General features: G+C 34.1%; 1 protein-coding gene across 4 annotated transcripts in view; it reads right to left on the reverse strand.

Annotated features, from left to right (window-relative positions):
* DMD (dystrophin) overlaps positions 1 to 19,617 on the reverse strand; it is a 2,105,574-nt gene extending 2,085,957 nt beyond the window's left edge. For all 4 annotated transcript variants that reach the window (XM_054470954.2, XM_063660502.1, XM_054470953.2 and 1 more), the window contains exon 1: positions 19,379 to 19,617. In XM_054470954.2, coding sequence (XP_054326929.1) covers positions 19,379 to 19,409 — 31 coding nt within the window. In that variant the 5' untranslated portion in view covers positions 19,410 to 19,617. The remainder of the gene's footprint in view (positions 1 to 19,378) is intronic.
* Between the last annotated feature and the right edge of the window lie 5,246 nt (positions 19,618 to 24,863).

The following is a 24,863-nucleotide window of genomic DNA, read 5'->3' on the forward strand; positions in this document are numbered from 1 at the left end:
AATAAACTCACCGCCTATTGTGAGAAACAGACCTGTAAACAGTGGACAAAGGATAAGAATTGCATGCAGTTAAAGAAAAACAGGCAAAATACCCTGGGAATTAAGAGGAAGGAATGCCAAATCACCCAGTTTGCCTACATCTAAAGAAGGCTTTTTTTCTTGTTCATCAAAATACTCATGTTGGAACTAGCATGAAGAATGTCATTTCACCTTCTTTGGCCTTTTTTACCCTTTTGTTTAAAAGAAGATTCTTGATCTTCAAAGCATAACAGTCATGTTTTATTTTACTCTATGAGCAGATTCATTAAGAATGTGAAAGCATTCCCATTCATTCAAATTAACATTAAAAGACACTCTCCCAATGAATAAGATGTCAAAAATCATGTTAGTAATTGCAGTCAATGAAATGAATGCTCTGCTCTCATGCTGCATGCATATTTGTACTCATCAACTGAGCACTAACAAGAAATACACACCTAACTTAGAACAGCAGAAGGAGCAGTTGCTATAAGATAATATTTCTGACTAATGCTCAGTAATATGCAACAATTTAATTTCAAATACTGAACTTCTGGGCCTTGGAAATTACATATACAGGCTTTGCAGTCAAATGAGTATTGTTTAGATATATTAAATGTGGTGAGATCTAAAATTTCATCAGTTTTCAAATTTAAGCTAGAGGGGAAATACATCCTAATGGTTCAAAAACCCTCAATTTAAATTCTGGTTTATATAGCAATGATCTTGGTTACTTTAAATTTATTTCTAAGCCATGATTTTTTTCTTTTAGTGGCAAATATTACAATAATAAATTCAAGGGAATGTTAAAATCATACCCACGAACAAAAAGTAATTCATACCTCTGAAGTTAGCTACTTTAGTTGGACAACACTCTTACCTTGCGACTTATGCTATTAGATTCCTGTGTTCATCTTTTTATAGCACACAAATACACAGGTGCTCACTCACACAGATGCATTCACATACACACTATGAAACTTGAGTCTTACTTTAAAGAAAAAAATTTTCTAAAATGTGTCCAAATAAATTCTAACTGTAAAATTTCTTCTCTCGGCTGGGTGTGGTGGCTTACACCTATAAACCTAGCACTTTGGGAGGCTGAGGCGGGCAGATCACCTGAGGTCAGAAGTTCAAGACCAGCCTGGCCAACATGGCAAAACCCCGTCTCTACTAAAAATATAAAAATTAGCCGGGCATCGTGGCGCACGCCTGTAATCCCAGTTACTCAGGAGGCTGAGACAGGAGAATCGCTTGAACTCAGGAGGCGAATGTTGCAGTGAGCCAAGATCGCACGACTGCATTCCAGCCTGGGCGACAGAGCGAGACTCTGTCTCAAAAAAAGAAAAAATTTCTTCTCTCTTATGTACAAATTTCTCACTCCATTTTTCTCCAATGGGAATTTAAATTTGGAACCACTCTGAAGCTGATGTAATCATACAAGATACATAAATATTTCAATATGTATAGCAATTGATTTTGTTACAGTATTGATAAAAGAGATACAGTGTATAGACACAATTTTAATGGTTTCCTGCAATTGGAAAGATACTTGGCATATTCATCAATTAGTATCCTTTTTATACTTCTATTAGAAAGGCTATGTTTTTGTTTAAGTACCCAAGATTCCAAAAGTGAATTTGTATCTATGAATACAGTTTAATGTGAACAATTGAAACGCACATGCAAAACTCAAAGGAATTGTATACCTGGCCGGCAGGATGAATTGAGAGCATACGTTACTTTTAGAAATCTGAGTGTATATGTGCATAATTCTAGTTTTTCAAGCTATCTGAGAGTCTTTCCATATCATATTATATCCAAAAAATTAAGTGTCATCATCTAATGGTTTGAAACAAAAGAAATTTATAGGTAACTTATAATTCTTTCCATCACTTTTGGATATTAATTAATTCAAAACACATTTATAAAACTTCTTCCTAGTACAAGGTAATATTCTAAACTCTATGAGAATATAAACACATAGAAGATGTGGTTTGCAGCATCCAGGAGTATATAATCTAGTAGCAGAGATAATATAATTTTTAAAGTTATATTTCAAATAATATAGACTCAGTTACCTCATCTGACAAGTGAGAATGGTAAGATACTTTTTGCCATAGTTTTTATAAAACAAATTATATGTATGTTATCTTTATTGTCTTTATTATCATTATCATTCACTATAAAAGATGATGAATATATGCAAATTAATTTTTCAGTGGTAGAACTTTATTTCTAGATGTCATGAATTAGAACTCTACTCTTTTCCATTTCTCAATCAGAGTCTATATTTTCAATTTTCAAAATTGCACACCACATTTCTACAATGGGAGCCCCAGGCAGAAGAATGCTTATAAGCTTCATCTGGGCACAATATATTATATAAGGCCTGGGTTGTTTTCTGGCTGGTTAATTCTTTGCTTTTGGCATATGGAGATCAAAATTGGGTTATATAATCTAATTTAGTTGAAGATAATACAATAATGTACACTTTCATTAAGAAAAATTTAATTATGGAACTATCATCATAAAAATTGTCATAGATAAGAACAAAGGTACTATATTGCATCTTTGGTTGAAATTTTATAAGTCAAAATAGATTGTCATGTCACATAAAAGCCTCTTTAACAAATCTCCTCAAAGATAAAATATTAAAGAAAAAGTTACTACAGTCTTATTAGTTTACAGAAACTTAATTTTATTATAAAATCAGGTCAGAGGGCCTACTACTTCAGTAAATTAATGTTATCACTCAAGCTAAGTTTTCTCATAAAATGCCTGTGCATACCAGATCTATGGATTTCTGTAATACTTTGGAAATTGAAAGGGTTCAAGACATCAGTTTTTAAAAATTCATTATTACATGAATACTATGTTAACATAATATACAAAATATAGTTCATATTCACTGGTCAATAAAATACTACAAACATTTAAGTGCAAAAATTATAAATGTGAATAGGCTGTTAGATTGGCTCTGTAGATCCTATTTTTGTTTTCAGAGTCCATTCAATTCCACGTATTTGAGTCATGCAATAAACATTTCTCACCTTGAATTTGGGCATACTTGTATGGGGCTCCATGCTTGTGCACACATATTTATCCAGACACTAAGTTTCCTTTTATAAATGAGTTCAATCCCAGATTAAAACAGATGAAAGATTTCCAATCATTGTGGCCAGCTCCCAGGGTGGAAAATAAGCTTAGGAATGCAGCAAACTGAAACTGAATACTCTCTGGAATGGACATTCCGTTCTAAGTCTCCTTCAGGAAACCTCCAACAATAGCTCAAGCAGGAGCAAACACTTGTCTTTGAGGTAGTCCAAGCCAACCATTCACTTTCTCAGTAATCTGTCCTCAGACACCCACTGGACTTAGAGCTCCTGTGCCCACCTCAAAGGACAGCAGCCCTGGCATGCATGCACTATAGGAGCAGAAGTGATTCTCCAAATTTCTACTCTGCTCACCTCTCCACCACTTTGCATGAATTTGGCATCTCCTAAGATATCTCAGCTTTGTAACTCCTCAAAGGAATCCCCACAAATTGGGGCTCTTTTTTAACTTGGACATTTCCTTTGAGACTAAGAAAGAAAGAGAGAAAACAAAGTACACGGATAACCAAAAACGTGACAGATTATATGAATCATCCAAATTAAGCAACCAACATTTTAGTCTAAGATTTATAATTTTTACAATATACTGAGTACACTGGACAAAAAAAGTATCTACTTAGGATTATCCCATTCTGTTCTATTTTGTGTGTGTGTGTGTGTGTGTGTGTGTGTGTGTGTGTGTACAAAATAATGCATGCCAGTATTCATAAGGCTTTTCCAATCTGGATGATGCCTGAGTTTCAAATATGTATACAGTGATGTAGTGACTAAACAATAGTCAGATAAATGCTGTGGCATGTAGTCATTCATTTGTGTACCTACAAGCTGTTAGGCACAATTAATCCACATATAATAAGCACAGGCTATCTCCTCAAGGAGCAAGAGAGTGAGTCAGAAGCTGAGAAGCAAACTGACAGCTAAAATACGGGATATAATAGCTTGTACGTATAGCATTATCCACAGTGAGTTTACAATAAGAATACATATCAGGGGCACCATTTTCTGACCTAGGGTAGTAAGGAATTCTTTTAAACAATATTCTAAAAGGAAAGATAAAAATAATATTAATAGTCATTGGTGGAAGAAACATGGTGATAGTGGTTTTTGGGAGAACATTCCAAGAAGTGGGAACAAGTCATAGACATAAAATTACATGAACCAAAGTTATTTTATTTGCTGAACCAAAGTAATTTTATATCTAGACAGAAGTGTTCCTGGTGGGGAACAGCAGATCAGGAGGTGAGAGACATGAGCAGATGCCATACTGTGAAAGACCTTGTATGTTACGACCTTGGATTTTACCCTGAAGCTAGAAGATTCTCTAAAGGATGTTAAGCTGGAGGCACACAATCTGATTTGTTTTAGAAACTTGACGGGGGCAGCAATCACAAGGTGGGATTTTCTGAAGACCAGATTGAAAGCAAGGAGATCATTCACACACACACAAACATAAAATCAGAGGTAGTCTTTTGATCTATGTATCTGTTTATATAAGTTGGTATCCAAATGTACATTTATCTTTTAGAGTTATATACATTAGTTATTTATGATTAATAATAGTTAAAATAATACAAAGAAAAAGTATTCTCAACACTTTGACACTCATCAAGAAATTTTATATATCCCCCTTTTAAAGCCAACAATAAGTAAGCTTGTGAAGGGGCATTATTTTTCCTAATTTCCTCTTGAGGACAGTGGTAGACATGCTCAGCTCAATGCCAGAAATATGGCAGGCTCTCAATTAATATTAGTTAAATAAATATTGGCTTGTCCAGGATTACTTGTCTTTGTAGGTAGAGGCAAGTTTAAAACCCAGGTAGTCTCAGGCATTGTCAAGTTGCCATGCCCGTGGACCAGCATAACTTCTAGCGCTTGTCATATAGGCTTTTTGGTCATAAACAACCTGAAACACAATACCTTACAAAGTAGGACATATAGAATACAGCCTCCATCATCGTGATATTTTATTCAATAAGTGATGCATGTTCTCATATAATAGAAATGGATTGCATTCTAGCAGATTAGCATTAAACCATCCTTTGTACCTTGAGTGATGGACTTATTAATTTACAAGACTTATCCTCGATTAGCTTTGGTGACGATACCCTAGCCTTCAGAAAACCAAGAGCTTATTAAAGGTCTAATGCTGCATTTTTCAAATTTTTATTTTGCAATAATTACAGATTCACAGGAAGTTGCAAAGAAATATGCAACAATGTCTTGTGCAAACTTCACTTTACCTCTTCCAACGTTGATACCACGTATAACTATAGTACAATATAAAAACTGGGAAATTATTGCTATAACTCATAGAGCTTATTCAGGCTTTACCAGACAGACAAGTATGCACTTGTGTGAATCTGGTGTGTGTGTGTGTGTGTATGTGTGTGTGTGTGAAGCTCTATTCAACATTATCAAGTGTAGCTTTGTGTAACAAACACCACAATCAAAATATTGAGCAGGTCCATCACCACAAGGCTCCATTGTGGCACCATTATATAGCATACCCTCTGCCTCATTCTTGACCTCTGGCAACCAATATCTGTTCTTAATATCAATATCTGTTCTTAATATCTATAATTCTATTTCAGTAATGTTATATACAAGAAATAACACAGTATTTAACCTTTGACTTTTTTTAACTCACTATGGTGCTCTTGACATCCATTGGAGTTGTGAATATTGAGTATCAATAGTTCATTCCTTTAAATCGTTGTGTAGTATTTAGCGGTATGAATATATAACAGTTTGTTTAACAGTCACTCATTGATGGATACTTGAGCTGTTTCTTGTTTCTAGCTACTGCATTCATGTCAAGGTTTTTGGGTGAACATAAACATCAATTTTCTGGGATAAATATCAAGAGTAAAATTGCTGGGCTGTATGGTGACTGCATGTTTAATTTTAGAAGAAACTCCTAAACTGTTTTCTAGAATGGTTGTACAATTTTACATTCCCATCAGCAATATTAGAGAGACCCAGTTCCTTTGCATCCTTGTTAGCTTTCAGTGTTGTTAGCTTTTCACTGTTTTTTTAATTTTAGCCATGCTGATAGGTGTATAGTGATAACTCATTGTAGTGTTAACTTGCATTTCTTTAATGGCTAGTGAAGCTGAACATCTTTTTATGCATTTCTTTACCATCTGTATATCCTCTTCAGTGAAATGTCTATTAAGGTTTTTTTCCACATTTTTTTCACTAGATTATTTGTGGTTTTAGTGTTGAGTTTTGAGTGATATTTATATATTCTAGACACTAGTTCTTTGAGACTTTACAAAGATAGATTAAGGAAAGAAAAAGGACATGGGTTAAAAACAGTAAAAAACAAAACCAAGAACCACAAGTGAAAAGCAGTATGGGAAGTCAAAAAAGGGAACAGCACCCAACGACAAAAAGCAAATCTTTATTATTTATTTATATATGAAGCTTTAACCAAAATGAAAGTGCATTGTCATATAAAATTTTCATAAAATGCAATCAAAATATCATTATTATAACATATGTAAACATCTGTAATTATGTTCATTAAAGCATTACACATCAAGTAACTTATTTAAAAATATATATGGGGAAACCTAATGTGTTTGGTTCCAGGTAATAAAGTGGTGAGCAAGAACAGTTGAGGTGTCTTGGTTCATAGAACTTACCACATAATCTGACTGGCAAGTATTAATTAGTCACGTACATACATACGGAATCATAACAGTGCTATGTGTTATGGACAGATGTTACATGGTAGAGGAATTTGATGTATTTAGGGGATTTTGATGTCTATCCAGAGGTAAGCTTGTAGGTGGAAAATGGTGTCATCAAGGTAAAAAAGGGGAAACGGGGAGGTTCTAGACAAATAGAAAAGCATACACAAAAGTACTGTAGTCAAAAAAAAAAAGCTATACCTATTCAGGGAACAAAAAGAAAGCCAGTAAGGGGGTGAGGCAAAGGAAACATGATGGGAAATGAGACAGGAGAGGTAGGCAGTGTCTAGACTTTGATTTTTAAATGTGTTTTGTTTTGTTTTGTTTTGTTTTGTTTGGCTTTCCTAGCAGCCAAGAGAAACTACTAACATGATTTAACAAGTGGTGGTATCTTCGAATTTAATTGGCTGCATGAGTTTTAGAGAGTGGATTATCAAGAATACGAAAGAGAATGCAGAGAAACTGGAAAGGAAAGGCTGCTGTGTTCCTAGTGAGAGAAAATATATTGGGGCTAGGATGATGGTAGAGGAGATAAAGAGAAGTGGATGAAAATATATTAGAGGATAAAACCCACAGTGACTGGCAATGATTTAGAAATAACTGGGTAAAAAGATCAGAGTTTCAAGGATGACATATGTTTCTGGCTTGTGAAACTGGGTGAATGGTTGCACCATTCAATGATAAGAAAAACAGTGAGAAGGAAGCAGGTTTTGTGGGGTGAAGAGAAAGTTCTGTCTAGGGCATTTAGAGGGAGGTGACATAAGAATGGAGATGCCACCCAGGCAGTTGAAATCACAGTTCTGGAATTCATTGGAGAAATCTAAGCTAGAGGTATAACTTGGTTAGTTATCTGTATATAAGTGTTAATGAAGGTGTGGACATAAGTGCAATGATCGAGGAAGAGATTATTATGAGAAGAGAATTATGCTAGGACTAGATCCCAAGGAAACCTAATTTTTAAAGGCTGAGAAGAGAGGATCAGCCTGCAATGCAGACTGAACACAAACACCCTCCAAAGTAGTAATGAAGCCATGAGAGGACAGTGCACAGATCTTAAAGACGACAACATTTTTAAGAAGGGAGAAAATGGTCACTATTGACCTTCTGCAAGCTCAAGAAAGACGAAGAAATTTCATTAATTGATTCTAGAGACATGAAGTCCTCTACTTCACTTGAACTTAGCAGGGTGAAGCTTGAATAGAAAAATAATGAAAGCATGCAATTAAAAGAAAAGAGAATCTCAACATCTTGTCCAACTGATGCATATAAGAGATAGAAAGAAGATAATACTTTGCTTTATTTTTGTATTTTTACCATAACAGGATTTATAATCTAATTTTCTTAAAAAAATTACCAAAAAAGAAACCAACACAGTTACTGCTAATGTTGAATATTAAAGTACTATTATTAATAGCTTCTTAATTAATAAATAACTAATAATTACATGTTTGTTACAATTGGGAATGACATTTGAATAGAGTAAGTTGTCTTTTTCCCAACCGTGTTGTAGTGTTCTTTACACTTTTCAAACGGAAAAATGTATTCAGTGTTGTATTATTTATCATGTTACTGATCTTATAATATCAGTAAAGCCAAAAACTTTCATATGTAAACCACTTAATTTCCAAGTAATGTGTATGTATGTGTGCCTCTGTGTATGTATGAGAGATAGAAAGACAAAAAGAGAGATCTACGCACACTAGTAATATTGAAAGAAATGAGCTAATTTACTTCATTCATCACACTGTCATAAAGACTTTCTTTTTTCCTAGGAAAGTGGTATCTCATACAACCTCATCTAATCTCATACACTAGAAAAATGGATCAGCATTGATTAAAATAAAATAAATTCTAACAATTTCTTATTTTTTATATAATCACACATCTTAGTGTCATTATAGCAGTAAATTATAAAAACAATGTATATTTGTATATTTAATATTAAAGAGTAGTGCTACAAATTAACCTAACTGGGTCTCTGAAATATATTTCTGAATTAAGGCTTATTTCTATAGCTTATGCAAAGATCAATAACCTTACAGTTAAGAAGATGCATTTTAAATAAATGTTAAAATTTATATTATCCTGATAGTTTTATATACTAGTTACTTATTGGACAGTACTAAACAATTGATACCATGGAAATGCGCACGATAATCAATAGACATTTTGTTTTGTTTTGTTTAAGACAGAGTCTCACTCTGTCACCCAGGCTGGAGTACAGTGGCGAGATCTCCGCTCACTGCAACTTCCACCTCCCGGGCTCAAGTGATTCTCCTGCCACAGCCTCCTGAGTAGCTGGGATTACAGGTGCATGCCACCATGTCTGACTAATTTTTGTATTTTAGTAGAGATGCGGTTTCACCATGTTGGCCAGGCATGTCTGGAATTCCTGACCACAGGTGATCTGCCCGCCTTGGCCTCCCAAAGTGCTGGGATTACAGGCGTGAGCCACTGCGACCAGCCAATAACCAATAGGCTTTTAATTTGAAATAAATTATTGGGGAGTATTTCTGACTTCCCCTTGCCTCCCACCCTCATTTATACGTCTTGAATAATTCTGTTCCATCACGATCTCTGACATTATTTTTAAATATGTAGATATGTGTGCATTCATTACCTCTTTATGAGATGAGAATAAAATTGCTTGTGAAGTCAGAGAAACTCTCAGTATTATTTCTAATCATATATATGAGAATGCCAATGTTGACGTTATTGTACAGAGTGCACATTGCTTAACTCCAGGGGTGTCATTTACCTCATAGCATAATATTAATAGTCCCTGTTACTGGTACACTCTAGAATTGTATAGTGTACACTATATGAATATATACAACTAAATATCACACTGTGGATGACTAACATAATGAAGATAAGAGAAAAATTAGTTTATTTATGTAAAAAGGCAACAGTAATTATAGTAACTTAAATAACCTACTGTTTATGCCAAGTACTATTCAGAATAGTATGGCACGTTAATCTGTGTAAATCATTTTTTTACAATACTAAATCATGTTCAGGTTAGCCCAGTTCTTAGTTTTTTGTTCATGTAGCACAGTTGCCTGTACATAACCGAAATAAACTCTAAAAGAATACCTAGTGAGACCACTCTAAGGATGGCTAACTGTAGATGATTACAAACAAACTAGGGCTGCATTAGTTTTATTTTTGATCTTTTTCATCTTCACAAAGTAGAAGATTGAGATAGTAATAAAATTGTGAAACAAGATAACTGTTATGGATATTATCATAGACAGCTCCCTATGCAAGTCTAGAGAATGGATATGAGTTATTTAGGATATCTCAGCTTTTATCTAAGAAAATATAATATGCCAATGTCTATAGGCTTTGAGTAAACAACCCAAAATTTTAATGGGTTTTATTTTTAAAGAGCATCCTCAATGGGACATGTCTAGTTTTCGTTAGAAGATATTATGATTCCTGCCATTTTATATTTTGTTCTATCCTTTTTTAGAATTCTATTAAAATCTGAGAGATCGTGACAACTGACTGGTTAAGAATCTTTAATCCTACTGTTATGCTGCCACCATTAAAATCCTGACTCTACCACGTACCAGCTGAGCTACCTTAAGCAGATTACTTAATCTCCCTGTACCTCTACATATTCATCTGTTAAATTTAGATGATTATATTTCCCCACCTTCTAGAGTTAATATGGAAATTATCACATATGTATGTGATATAATCAGAGAAGTGTCTGACACTTATTACAGGCTTGTTAAATGGTAAATCCAGTATTATCATTGAAGATTGGGTGAATCTAGAATAGTGCTATGCACACATAAGGTACTGTCAATAGCTGTGTGTGTAGGACAAATCAATGTTTCATTAATCCTTTTTGCCTCACTGCTTGTTGCAATCATTCTCTAATTCACATCTCTGTATGTCCATACTCTTATGCCTATTTATAAAAATGGATTCTTCAATGAGAATGTCCATAATCACACTATTCATAAGTAATCATTTATGATTGATTTGTACCATGCTTTATAACTTTCTTGATACTTTATAGTAGTTGTGTGCATATACATATGTGTGTGTATCTGTTCTCTGACTTAGAGTTGCTATCTCATAAAAAGCAAAGAGAACATAGGTGTTCAACAATGTTGAGTTATAAGTAATTAAAAACCTAATGTTAAAAAAGGTTGCTCAATATCATATTACTATTCTATGGAGTCTTACTTCCTCCAAAGCTAACTGATAAGTACATTACATTCATCCATGATTAGATTCAATTACTCAAATGCCTTCTATCTCTTTATTGTGCTTCTGGCTTTATTTAAACTGAAATGTCAATGTTTTCTAGGTATTTTTACCATTTTTGCAGATATTGGGATAATCAATTTTACTAATGGTCCTCCAGAATTTTTTAGACATTTCTCCAATAAGCATCTATATGAACTAAAATAGCATTAAATAAAGTGCAAACTTACCTTGTCATATCTATGCAATTCTGTATTCTCTAAAGGATGATTTTTCATATTACTCAACAATTCTGACTGAGCAATTGAAATTGAGACTATGATAAATGTTTTACACTGAAGGCTCATTTCATTATACAGTAGTCAGTTGAAATGGGGTTTCCGAAGAAGGTATTTTTAGGAAGTGCAGAGTACAGGAAAAAGCTGAATACATTATACAATTTAAATATTTATTGAAGCTTTTCTACTAAGGCAACATTTTGGTAATATTCACAGAAATAGCAATATAGGAGGAAATTAGTGGTAAATAGATGGTAGAGACTGTGGAAACCAAGACACCTAATGCTAAAAGTGGGATCCTCATTCATAAAGTCATTAAATTGGAGATTGAAAGGAACAGACCTCTTTATAGAAATATTATTTTCCTTAGAATTTCATCATTTTTTCTAGATGTGTCTTCTCTGAATTTTTTTTTTCAGTGCTTTTGTCTTCTTTATTGAATTTCCGATCTCCTCTTCACACTCTATTATCTTTCTAGCTGGTCTCATCCACTCCATGAGTTGCATATTTAAATCCCTAATAATGACTTCATTTCTAGGCACAATACCCATGCGCTACATAAAAATACAAAACGAAACAAACACCTTCGCATCCACACCCCTAATCCTTCCCGTTGTTCCAATTTCCCTTCCAATCTCCTTGCAAATGGCACCATTATCCACCCAGTTGTGCATTTCCTGGAGCACACAGCATGCAATACAACACCAATTCCTGTTGATTCTCTCTCATATACAAATCTTGAATAGATCTACTTCTTTCATCTCCACTGTCCCCATTCTAGTTCAAATCACCTTCTTCTGCACCTTGGATGAGCTACCATAATTGCTTCAGATTGATAGTCCTTCATCTACCCTAGGCACTTTCTAATCTCTTTTACACAAAACAGAGTGATAGTCTTAAAAAATACAAATATGTTTACGTCAGTGTTCTACCTGAAACCCATAAGGTTGTCCATTGATCTTAGTATAAAGAGAAAAATAATTTCTATAACCTTCAAGGCTCTGAATGATTGGACCCCAGTCTGCCATTCAGATGTAAGCTTGTTCCACACTTTTCTGCACTCACTATACTCTAGGAAAGCTGTACTTGTTTTAGATCTTTCTCCATACCATTTTCCACATTCAGAAACATTGCTCCCTCTGACAGGAACATTTTTGCTCCCTCTTTTCTTTTGGACAACTATACTCTAACCTCATTCTTCTTTGTCTTGCTTTGAATATTTTTTTTTCTCAGAAGTATTTCCCCAATTTCGAAGACTGGTCTAACTCTCCCTATTACACATTCTTATTACAATGTGTGCTTTATTCTATAGCCCTTATCTCCAACGCAAGTAGTTTGTGTGTGTGTGTGTTTTTAATATGCACATCCTCCTTGAAATGCTAGTCTCTATTTGAGTTCATTTGTTTAGAATACTATCTCCAGAGCATAGCACAGTACCTGGCACAAAATTGGCACTCAATATGTGTATTTGTTGCATGGACAAATGAATCAATAAATGGATAACAAATCATCAGCTGTAAGTCCCTTCTTTAAACTGTGGTCACCCAAAACCACACAATACAAATTTTAGAGAGTCACTTATTTTGATACTTTTATTTTTGGATTTATTTTGAGAGCCAATCCATTTTCAGACATTTAAAGTAAAACACTGCAAAAGCCATAGGCTTGAGCAAAGTGAACCTCTGTGATAACACTTGGTGCTCTCTGACATCCCATTAGAGACGGGGTGTGTACACCTAATCCAAAGGAATCCTCTAGCTCTTCAGCAGCTGTTCACATGGCTCATGCCCTGCCCTTCAGCATCTACTAAATCAGGATTCCCCAGCTGTCTGAGCTTCCCGTAAGCATTTTTAGTTAACCACCTACAAGCCAACATTGCTTGCATCTGATTACGCTCTTTAAAGTCTAATTTCCCTTTTCCTTCCTAGTTATTTTGCAATATGTGAGAGTCATTGGGATTCATCATTTTTACAGATTATTATTTTTTCACTTACTCCACTAGTTTATTAATATTTTGTTCACTTAGTCACCAATTTATTTCTAATACATCCTTCTTAAGCACCAACATAAAAAGGAATTACTCAATTTGCCTTTGATGAAAATACTCGGGCCATTCTGATTTTGTGATTTTTCTTTCTTATTTCTTTAATTTTTCCTCACACAGCTTCCAAGGCTAAAATCTGCACTTGTAACAGTGTACTGACTCCCTTGCCCTTTAAGTCAGCACTTAGCTCAAGCTAAGGTACTATTGCTACCGTAATCTGATAAAGGAAGAGACAAGCTGTGTGCAAATAAAGATGAGTGCCAGGAATGAGAAAAAAGCTACTGATGTTTATGCCCTTTTATAGTCCTGATTCTATGACAGTCTTAGCCAAAAGCAGAGTGGAAGGAGGGAGAACGCTTTAAAACCAAACAAAAGAAAAGCCAAGAAGAGGGTAAAAACATTTAAAGGGTAACCATTTTATTTGCCCATAATTGGAAATAATATGGGACACCATAATGGTAATTGCGCTCAGCTAACACTGACCTTTTTTAAAAATCAAAATTTTCATGATAGTGAAGACAAAACATTTAAAAGGTGATAAATTAGCAGAAGACTTCATGATATATATGTGAATTCCTCATTGTTGATATGCCCATGTATGGTTTTCGTATTTATTAAATATAAACAAAAAACATCATGATTCGAGCATCTGATTTTTTGAAGTTTCTTTAAAATTATCTTAATCCTCTCCAGAACCCATTAAGCTAGTTACATTCTCATTTCATTACACGGATAAGCATTGGCTTTAATAATGCATTTTAATGTTCCTCCTCTTCATTGACATAACCACATTTTTCTACTGAAATAAATAACTAAACCAAAATGAATAATAAACAAAAATAAAGGCAAAGCTCTTCCTCAGATTCTTTTATTCAAATGGTAATTAGACCTAGATATTATTCACCAGTCTTAAGATATATTTCAGATTTCAAAATTGGCATGAGAAAATCAATTCATCAGTTTGCTAACATTTTTAATTTATGGACAATTATTTTCTTAAAATTGTATGTAATCAAAATACTGAGTTAAAAATTCTGAAAGAGTCATTTAAGAACAACAACAAACAACAACAGCAACAACATTTTATCAGCATGGCAAGGAAATGACAGCTCCATTTCAATTAAAGGATAATTGTCCATTCTCCCCCACTTCCCATTAGTGAGGAATGGGGTGCATAATGACAGAGTGAAAGTGACGCATTGAGGGAGAAGGCAAAAGATCGCAAAAGAAAGCAGGAATACATTGATTTCTAAACCAAATCCAGACTGCTAAGAACGTTGGTTTTCTCAGGGCTTACTATCATTACATATACTACGCAAAGTCACCTTCAGAGGTTGCAGGCCTCCAGAAAATTGCTCTGTGCGTTCCGTTGCCTACTGAAATTCCCAAGTATTTTGAACGAGTGATATCAGATTAAAATAAAGATCGAGCTCAGAGTTGAATAGAAATTATCTCTTAAAATGGCAGCCTAAATAGAAGATGTGAGCTATAAAAGAGGGAGTACTGATCTTTGTGTTTTTAATGGGAATGAGGTAGAGGTCGTATGGCCGTGAGATGAGGACTCTTTCTATTTTTTATTTTTTTAACTTTTAAGTTCAGGGCTACAAGTGCAGGTTTGTTACATAGGTAAACTTGTGCCATGGGGGTTTGCTGTACAGATTATTTCATTACCCAGGTATCAAGCCTAGTACCCATTAGTTGCTTTTCCTTATCCTCTTCCTCCTCCAACCCTCCACCCTCCAAAAGGCCCCAGGGTGTGTTGTTTCTCTCTATGTGAAGACACTTTTAAGCATAAGACAGCAGAGCCATTTCCCTTCCTCATCCTCATTTGTCTGCTGCCTATCAGAATTGTGCTTAAGAAAATTTATATGCCCTTAAAACACTGGAGCCAAATGTATTTTTTTGGTCTTTTTGTTGGGCCATATTCAAGGAAGTCATCTTGAGTGGGGAAAGAGAAAGGCTATGCCCTGGGTGTTAAAGTATTTCAGAATCTCTAGAGGAGCCATCTGGTTTATGAAGGCACATTGAATGCTATAATATGCTGTAATATATGAGGGAAACAGACTTTTTATACTATCAAGCCTTTCATGAAAAAATTTCATGAAAAAATAAACAAAATCATTTTAGCTTTTAATCTTGGAACTATATTTAGTATAGGAGTGATTCACAAATAGCAGAGTTACTCTCCCATTCGAAGGGGTTATCAGAATCTCTGGAAGACACATTCACTTTTAGTATTAAGTAGAGGGAGCTTGAAATTTTGCAAGGATTTTAGGGACAATTCTATAAGTGACATAAATAGAAAAAACCCTCCAAACTTGGTAAAATAATAAATTATCCCATGGTGTTGCCATTTTAACTTTGATATCTGTATTAAAATGAAACTTCGGAACTCCAAACATATGTCAATATTTTATAGCACGAAACCCCAAGGAAGTCTAACTAACAGATGTTTTAAGTAGGGAAAAGGTGAAGACTACAAAGTATTTATTTGCTTGTTTATGTTTTAAGTAGGGAAAAGGTGAAGACTACAAAGTGTTTACTTGCTTGGTTTGTTTTTTGAAGATCAGTATATTGCATTGAGCACACTCTACAAGAGGAAACATTTTCATGAAATTCTGCTATGAAACTTGGTTGCATTTAATAAAAAGGTTTATTTTCCATATTGCAGCCCATGACCTTCCCCAAAAAATATTCCAATACGAACCAACTGCCTTGATAACAGAACACAAACCTCCTAGGACTATAGCAGGACTTTGTGAGAAAGAAAACCATCGCCTCTCTCTGAATCCAATCAAAACCTGAATGTACTGTATAAAAATAAACCAAGGTCATCATTATTCCTTGTCATTGTGATTTGGCGTGCCTTCAAATTACATACCCTGTATATTTCAAATAACTGCACCGCCTCCATTAACTGAGTTTGACATCACTTTAATCAATGTATCTTTTCAGAATGAAAGGCAGAAATGTCAAATTCCTACCATTATAAATTCTTTTAACTCTCTAATCTGCATTAAATAAAAGGTTGTCTTTGAGAAATAATAAATGCTCTAAAGAAATATAACTAGCATCAATTTTATTTTAAAATGTAACTGGGAAAAGATTCAATCTCAACACATCTCTTCATAAAGAGGTGATTTCCCAAGAAACTATTAAAGCCTTACTTACATGAGGGGCCCCTCCCAAGGCTGTCTCTAATTTTCTATTGTTTTTCTTAAAATAGCACCCCCAATTGTATAACCTCAGGCCCCATAAATCCTTTCTTCCTGGTTCGTTCTGTGTTGTCGGACAGGGAACTTACATTAGTCTCATTTGTCAATTCCTTAAAAAGTGATGTGTGTTTAAAATAGAAAATTTAGAAAAATGAACAGAAAATTATCTTTAAAGGTTAATTTCTAATTAGACCCTCTTAGGAAACTTTATGCCCTGTGATTTGAATGCATATAAATGTGCATGTATATAAATATATATACTCATACGAAAATACTGTGTTTCTTGTATGTGTGATGAAATAAAGAATTGATGAAAAAGTATGATAAATCATTTTTAATAAGTTAGGAAAATATTACAATAGAAGGTGGAAGGAGAAGGAAAGTTTGGGAAATGACTTTGTTTTACTCTTGAGATAAAATTTTGATGGAAGATACTAAAATAGAATTTTGAAAAACACCTGATGTTTCCAAGACAATGATTTTAATCTCTTTTATTAAACTACACAAGTGGTTAAAAACTTGACAATTTGTTTCATATGTAGCAAGTGACATGGAGTACAGGGATTTCAAATGAATGCTATAGGAATAAAGAGGAAGCTGTATTAATATCTCTGCCCAAATGATGAATTTGCAATTCAGTACTGTCTAGCTGGAATAGTGTCAACAACACCTTTTCCCCTTAAATAATGTAATTATGCATAAAACACTTTGTAGTCTTTTTTTAAAGTTTAGAGTAACATCTATATGACATACTCTATTGTATTTTTCATAATGTTATGTCATGTAAGATACACCAAAAGCTTTGTATTAACAGAATATCATCAATTTAGATCAGCAATCTCTTTTTCATAGTTAAGATGTCTTTAAAAGATTCTGCAAATGAAATTCTAAAAGGTGATTTTATTAGGCCTCAGATGACTTACATCATTTAAATATATTCAAATGAAATGTCTATTTGCAGTACACTATTTGAATAATTCTTTACAATGCATTCTTTGAGCAATTCTAAAAGTAAACAATACAATATGTTTGACAATACAGTGATCTCTTTTAAAGGGTAACTATTTTGGTTAAAAAACAACAAAACGTACTTTTGTAAGTTTATCAAACTAAGGCAAATTTACAAACTGGATTCAAATATCAAACATCCGAGTAGCAGTATGTTGTCAAACAGCAAAATTTAATGTATAATATAGCCCTGAGTATATCTCCGTGTTTTCTTACCAAACTCATTGTCATGTTGCATAGGCATCACTTGATGATTTTTTAAATGCAGCGTGAAAAAATCCTACAGGGCATGTCCCAAAAAGATTACCTTTCTTCGCATTCTAAGAATTGAAAGTTATTTGAGTATCTATGACAAAGCAGAGTGTAGGTTTACCTTGCTTCATTTCAGCAGAATTGCATATATTCTTTCAAAATTGCTCTATATACTGGTATATGATATTAATTATGTAGAATATATATATATAATCACTAGTGATTTTGACAGTATTTATGTTACATACATATATCAAAGAAATAAAAAGAACAAATAAAAATGTGTGTGTATATGTGTATATTGCAAACAACAGATATATGCCATGCATATATTTGTAATGATAGTAAATATAATAGTTTTTCAATCTAAAAGCAATAATGATGTTCACCAAAAGAAATTTATGAAGCAAGCCAACAATGTAAGTAAATATTGTATTATAAAATCTGGTAGCTTTTAATGTGACTCAATACATGGATAATGTTAACTTATTTCCACAAATTTTTCACAGTGGCAAAACTTCTGCCTTTTTTTTTTAGTAGTTGTGGAGCATTGCTTATTTGGAGAGATTTATTTTTTCATTCTTAATTATAGGCAGTGCCCTCATATCTATTTTAGAATACCTATACTCCACAAGTCAAAGATGGGTGGGGAAGAGATAAACTCCCATCTCTTTGGGACACACAGTCCTTATCATATATTATTTTTACTGTTGTGCCACAGTCCATTTTTAAATCCTTCATTAGTCATCACGACTTTCTTAAAAATAAACAAAATAGTTGCATTTCTATATGAAAGCCAAACTAAAAAATTGAACTGAAAAGCTAGCTCATAATAGACATGAAACAACAAGGTGCCTTTACTACTAAATATAATTAGGAGTTCCTCAAGTTTGTATGTTGTTTACCCAAGAAATCATCTGATCATTTGATAGCACAGGCCACATCATTATTTGAAATAATTATCATGATATGCTACAGAAAAGAGCATTTGAAATAGTAAATGTGAGTAAGAAACATTAAAATTAAATCTTTATCAATACTTTTCACATCCTTCAATTATCCATCCCAACTCATTTTATTCTTTATTTTATCCATGATGTGTCAGAGAAACTTTTTCTAACTTTTAGGGCTCCATGTAGTTCCTACACAGTAGTTAGTTCAATTGAGAATATATGTCAGGTCAGTAACCTTTATGTAACTGTTACTAAATACAGAAGTATCAACTAATCAAAATAATAACTCAGATATACAAACTACCTCACAGCAATCAAAATAATCTGTTATAGTCAAATCATGTGTTTAGTTCTATCACAAAGAAAAACTTTTAAACTCCATTTCTGTTGAAAAGTTTTCCCAATGAAAAATATATATTCCCGAATAAATACATATATATATGCAGTATATATCACATTTATGCTTCTTTGCAAACTACTGTGATAATTCAAAATCAATCTACCTAATTAGTGAGCTTGTCACAAACTAAACGTTATGCCACAGTAAAATATATTTTTAGTTACTTTGTACTTACAACAGTCCTCTACTTCTTCCCACCAAAGCATTTTGAAAAGTGTATATCAAGGCAGCGATAAAAAAAAAAACCTGGTAAAAGTTCTTCAAACTTTATTGCTCCAGTAGGCTTAAAAACAATGAGAAACCAACAAACTTCAGCAGCTTTAAAAAAAGTAACACTTCAGTTTTCCCTATTCGTTTTTCTCTGAAGGTAATTGCCTCCAAGATCTGAGTCCTGTAGGGGGAAAGTGAGTGATCCCAACACTGAGTGAGTCAACACAGTAACTGATGCCAGGATTCTGTAGAGGCCCCTGGATATTTCAAATTCCAGGACCTGCGCACAAGCAAGTGACCCGCCTTCTCTCTCAAGTTGGTTTCCCATAATAGGACTGTCCATGGTCACTACATATAAGGTTGTGCTTCCAGCATGGCAAGCTCTGTGAATTCAAATAATGCTCAACTGTGTTCTGATTAATATCCAAACCAGAATAGCACAGTGGACATAGTACTTGCTTTTAAAGCCTTCTAAACACAAAAACTATTCAGTGCAAAAGCATAACAATACTTTCTGTAACTTTCATGTGAATTTAGAACAGAGCAGAAAATCCCGATTCAAAATTGACTTTTAAATGCCTTTTTTATCCTCTCAACAACACCAAAAATTTCACTCTACCAAATAAAAAGAAATGCCCAGAATAATCTATGCATTTCTTATGTATCCACTGTCTACCAAAGTTATTTTTTCCCCTTGGGATTCAATCAAAAGTTATGTATTGATGATGCCAACAGTCTGAATAAGAGAAGCAGCAGCAGAATGCAGCAGCTGAATTCTGAAGGCAGAATGTGTGTGTGTGTGTGTGTGTGTGTGTGTGTGTGTAGGTCTCATGGGACATGTTTTCCTGCTAAAATAAAGAATACTCTTATAATGGAGCAAAGAAATTTTTCTCAAATCCTAAATTTCAGTTGTGAATTATGATAAAACTTCCTTACTAACAAATTATTCTTTCTTCCATTTCTCTGGTGCCTATTCTCAAAACACCATTTTTTAGACATTGAGTTAATGATCATTTAATGGTTCTGAATAGAGGCTTGTTTTCTGTATTAAGTGAATACAGTTATATTATGTCATTCAGCATGTAAATCATTCTTTGCCAATAGAAGGCTTCTTCATCTTGTTCCTTATTAGTTTTATGCAACAGGCGAGCCCAAAATTGATAGAAAACATTGGTAACATTTTTTAAAGAAAGATATTCTTTTTATAGTTTTAATAATCCCTACTAAAATTTTTGTTTGAGTGTTTTTATTGTACCATTTGTTAAAGTGGCAGACTCATTTTTCTATGTCAAACATTCAACTGCTTGCGACTGAAATGAGTAATAGATAAAAATAAAAAAAAATCGAGTCAGACTGTGATGTTTACCTTAATAGTTAATTATACATTTTGTGTTTTAGAATATTATTGTCATAACATTGCTATTTTCCCCAGCAAAAGGTGTATGAGATAAAACATAAGGCCCAATTTTAATTTAAAACATTCTTTTCCCTAGGTCACCTCCTTTCCTCTCAGTGTGGTTGTCTAAATATGCATATAAGCAAAATTTTCATAAAACAACATAAAAAAAGGAAAAAATTGTTTTGGGGCTGATTTGGCTCTAAGTCTACATGTTAGCATCAGTGTCCCTCTATGCTATGAGGTACAGTATTGCCCAGAGTATAAGTCCCCTTTGTATCTTGTACTGTGAGTTTTCTACAAACATAAACCCTTGTTTAGGCCAAGGCATGAATACAACTTGTCAGTCCCAAGCCAACATCAGTATCACGTGGGAACTTCTGAGAAATGCAAGTTGACACGAGACCTCAAAAGTCGGAAATTCTGGGGTTGGGACACAGCACTCTGTGTTTTACCGGTGATTCTAATGCATGGTCAACTTTGAGAAACCCTAAAGCGTATGTTTCTAAAAACAACTGTGGTTCTAAATGTAACAAAGATGTGTCATGAATAATATCTAAAGCACCAAATCCTGATAGATCTGAATGCCCTCAGATACATTTAATTGCCATTCAGCCTTAGTTGATAATCAGAATTTATTTGGCACCTATAATGATTTCTGCATTGTGTGGAATGCATATACTTCCCTTAAGATTTTATAATCCTGGTGGAAATACATGCTTACAATAACTGGAAAAGTGAAAGGCACGTAAAATAAAATTTAGACCAAACATAATGAATTCCAGTTCAGACTGTGTCACCACAGTACTTTCTTGTGTCCCTTAATCACTTATCTTTCTCCTTTAGTCCTCAGAATAACTACATCTTGTAGGTCTTATTAGCTCCATAATAAAAGAACTTGCTGAAATTTCCATTTTTAATAACGGTCACAGAATTTTTAAAAATTTATTTTAACTTGTTATTTTCAAACACCTATAGATTCACAGGAATTTGCAGAGATAGTATACAAAGATCCCATGTACCCTTCACCCAGTTTCTCCCAAAGATTAATTACAATAACTACAATTCAGTATCCTACAATAACTACAATTCAATATCAAAACCAGGAAACTGACATTGATATGTATATATATTTCTATTTCATCACTGATTTGTGTAACCTCAACCTCCACAAATAAACACCTGTTTCATCACCACAGAGATTTGCCTCATGCTACCTCTTTACAGTCACACCGGTCACCCTCCCTAAATGTCCCTAAAGCCTGGTACCAATCAATTTGTTCTCCATCACTGTAATTTTGTCATTTTAAGAATATTAGATAAATGCAATGATTCGGTATGTAACCTTTTGAGATTGGCTTTTTTTTTGGCATTGTGTATTTGAGATCCATTTAAGTTGTCATCAATAGCTTATTTCCTTTTATTGCTGAGTAATAGTTCATGGCATGGATGTTCTATAGTTACTTTATTCACATACTGTGGGATATTTTCGTTGTTTCCAGGGTTTGGCCACTACAAATAAAGCTGGAAAACAATCATGTAGTTTTTTATTTTTCATTTCTCTAGATTCATGTCCAAGAGTGTGGTTATAACTTACCATATAAATTTTAGAATAAGTTTATCTACAAATAGATCTACAGATCTATCTACAGAATAGCTTTCAGGTAGAATTTTGATAGGAATTGCATTAAAATTATGAATAAATTTTGGAAGAATTGATGTTTTTACCGCAATGATTCCTCCAATTCATTGTACAATTCATGTACAATTAACATAGTACATATGTCCAATATTTAGGTTATCTTTATTTCATCATACTCGGCTTTCTTACACAGTGCTTTGTATTGTGATTAGATATATTAATATTTCTAATATAATGGCACTGTCTGTTATGCATGTGATTGCACAAAAAGAGGAAAACAGCAGAGTTTCCAAAACCAGTTCTTTTCCTGTTTGTTTTTGCTTTTTAAGAAATTTTCATTTAAGAGATGGAGGCTTGCTCTGTCATCCAGGCTGGAATGTAGTGACACAATCATGGCTCGTTGCAGTCTCAAACTCCTGGGCTCAAGTGATCCTCCTGCCTCAATCTTCTGAGTAGCTGGGTCTACAGGTGAATGCCACCATATTCAGCTAATTTAATATTTTTTTTAGAGACGGGGTCTTGTTATGTTGCGCAGGCTGGTCTTTAACTTCTGGCCTCAAGTAATCCTCCTGCCTCAGCCTCCCCAGGAGCTGGGATAATAGGCATGAGCCACCACACCCAGCCAGTTTGTAAAAAGAAGCACATTTTAAAATGTTTATGTTGTTAAAAAATGTTGTATGCTTGTTGGCCGCTTGTATGTCTTCTTTCAAGAAGTGTCTATTCAGGCCAGGTGTGTTAGCTCATGCCTGTAATTCTATTACTTTGAGAAGCTGAGGCAGGCAGATCGCTTTGAGCTCAGGAGTTCAAGACCAGCCAGGGCGACATGGTGAAACCCCATCTCTAAAAAAAATACAGCCGTGATGGCGGGCGTCTGTCATCACAGCCACTCAGGAGGCTGAGGCTGGAGAATCGCTTGAGCAGGGGAGGTGAAGGTTGCAGTGAGCCGAAACTGTGCCACTGCACTTCAGCCTGGACTAAGAGCAAGACCCAATCTCAAAAAAAAAAAAAAAAAAGTGTCTGTTCATATACTTTGCCCATTTTTAATGAATGTATTTGTATTTTGTTTGTTGATTTAAGTTTCTTATAGATTCTGGATACTAGGCCTTTGTCAGATGCATATTTTGTGAATATTTTCTCCCATTCTTTGTCTGTTTACTTTGTTGACAGTTTCTTTTGCTTTGCAGAAGCTCTTTGGCTTAGTCAAGTCCCACTTGTCAATTTTTGTTTTTGTTGCAATGGCTTTTGGGGACTTAGTCATAAATTCTTTGCCAAGACCAGTGTAAAGAAGGGTACTTCCTAGGTTTTCTTCTAGGATTTTTTACAGTATGAGGTCTTATATTTAAACCTTTAGTCCACCGTCAGTTGATTTTTGTATATAATGAAAAGTAGAGATCCAATTTCAATCTTCTGCATGTGGCCAGCCAGTTTTCCCAGCACCATCTATTGAATAGGAAGTCCTTTCCCCATTGCTTATTTTTGTTGACTTAGTTAAAGATCAGATGGTTATAGGTGTGTCACTTTATTTCTGGGTTCTCTATTCTGTTCCATTGGTCTATGGTCTGTTTTTGTACCAGTACCATGCTGTTTAGGTTACTGTAGGCTTATAGTATAGCTTGAAGTCAGGTAGTGTGATGCCTCTTGCTTTATTCTTTTAGCTTAAGATTGCTTTGGCTCTATGGGCTCTTTTGGTTCCATAAAATTTGGATTAGTTTTTTCTAATGAAAATGAAAAATGAAAGCTGACATTGGTAGTTTGATAAGATTAGCATTGAATCTGTAAATTGCTTTGGGCAGTATGGCCATTTTAACAATATTTATTCTTCCAATCCAAGAGCATGAAATGTTTTGCATTTATTTGTGTTGTCTCTGATTTCTTTCAGCAGTGTTTTGTAGTTCTCCTTGTATAGCTCTTTCACCTCCTTGGTTAGCTGCATGGTCATAAAAAAGAATGAAATCATGTACTTTGCAGCAAGATGATTGCAGCTGTAGGCCATTATCCTAAGCAAATTAACACAGGAACAGAAAACCAAATACTGCATGTTCTCACTTACAAATGGGAGCAAAACATTGAGTACACAGTGGACATAAAGATGGGAACAATAGATACTGGGGACTACTAGAGGGGGAATGGAGGGAAGGGGATGTGAGCTTAAAAACTACCTATTGGGTACAATGCTTACTACCTGGGTGACTGGATCATCAGTACCCCCAAACCTTCACATCACACAATATGCCCTTGTAACAAACTCCTGAACATGTACCCCTGATTCAAAATGAAAGTTGAAATTATTTTTTAAAAATTTTAATAAAATTACAATTGTTTACAGATGAATTAGACATACAGTTTTCAAAAATGTAAAGCACAATTTTTATTACAGTGAACTCATAAACACATTTTTTAAATTACTTTTTT

The sequence above is a fragment of the Pongo pygmaeus genome, chromosome X (genome assembly GCF_028885625.2).
Source record: "Pongo pygmaeus isolate AG05252 chromosome X, NHGRI_mPonPyg2-v2.0_pri, whole genome shotgun sequence".
NCBI classification, from domain to species: domain Eukaryota; kingdom Metazoa; phylum Chordata; class Mammalia; order Primates; family Hominidae; genus Pongo; species Pongo pygmaeus.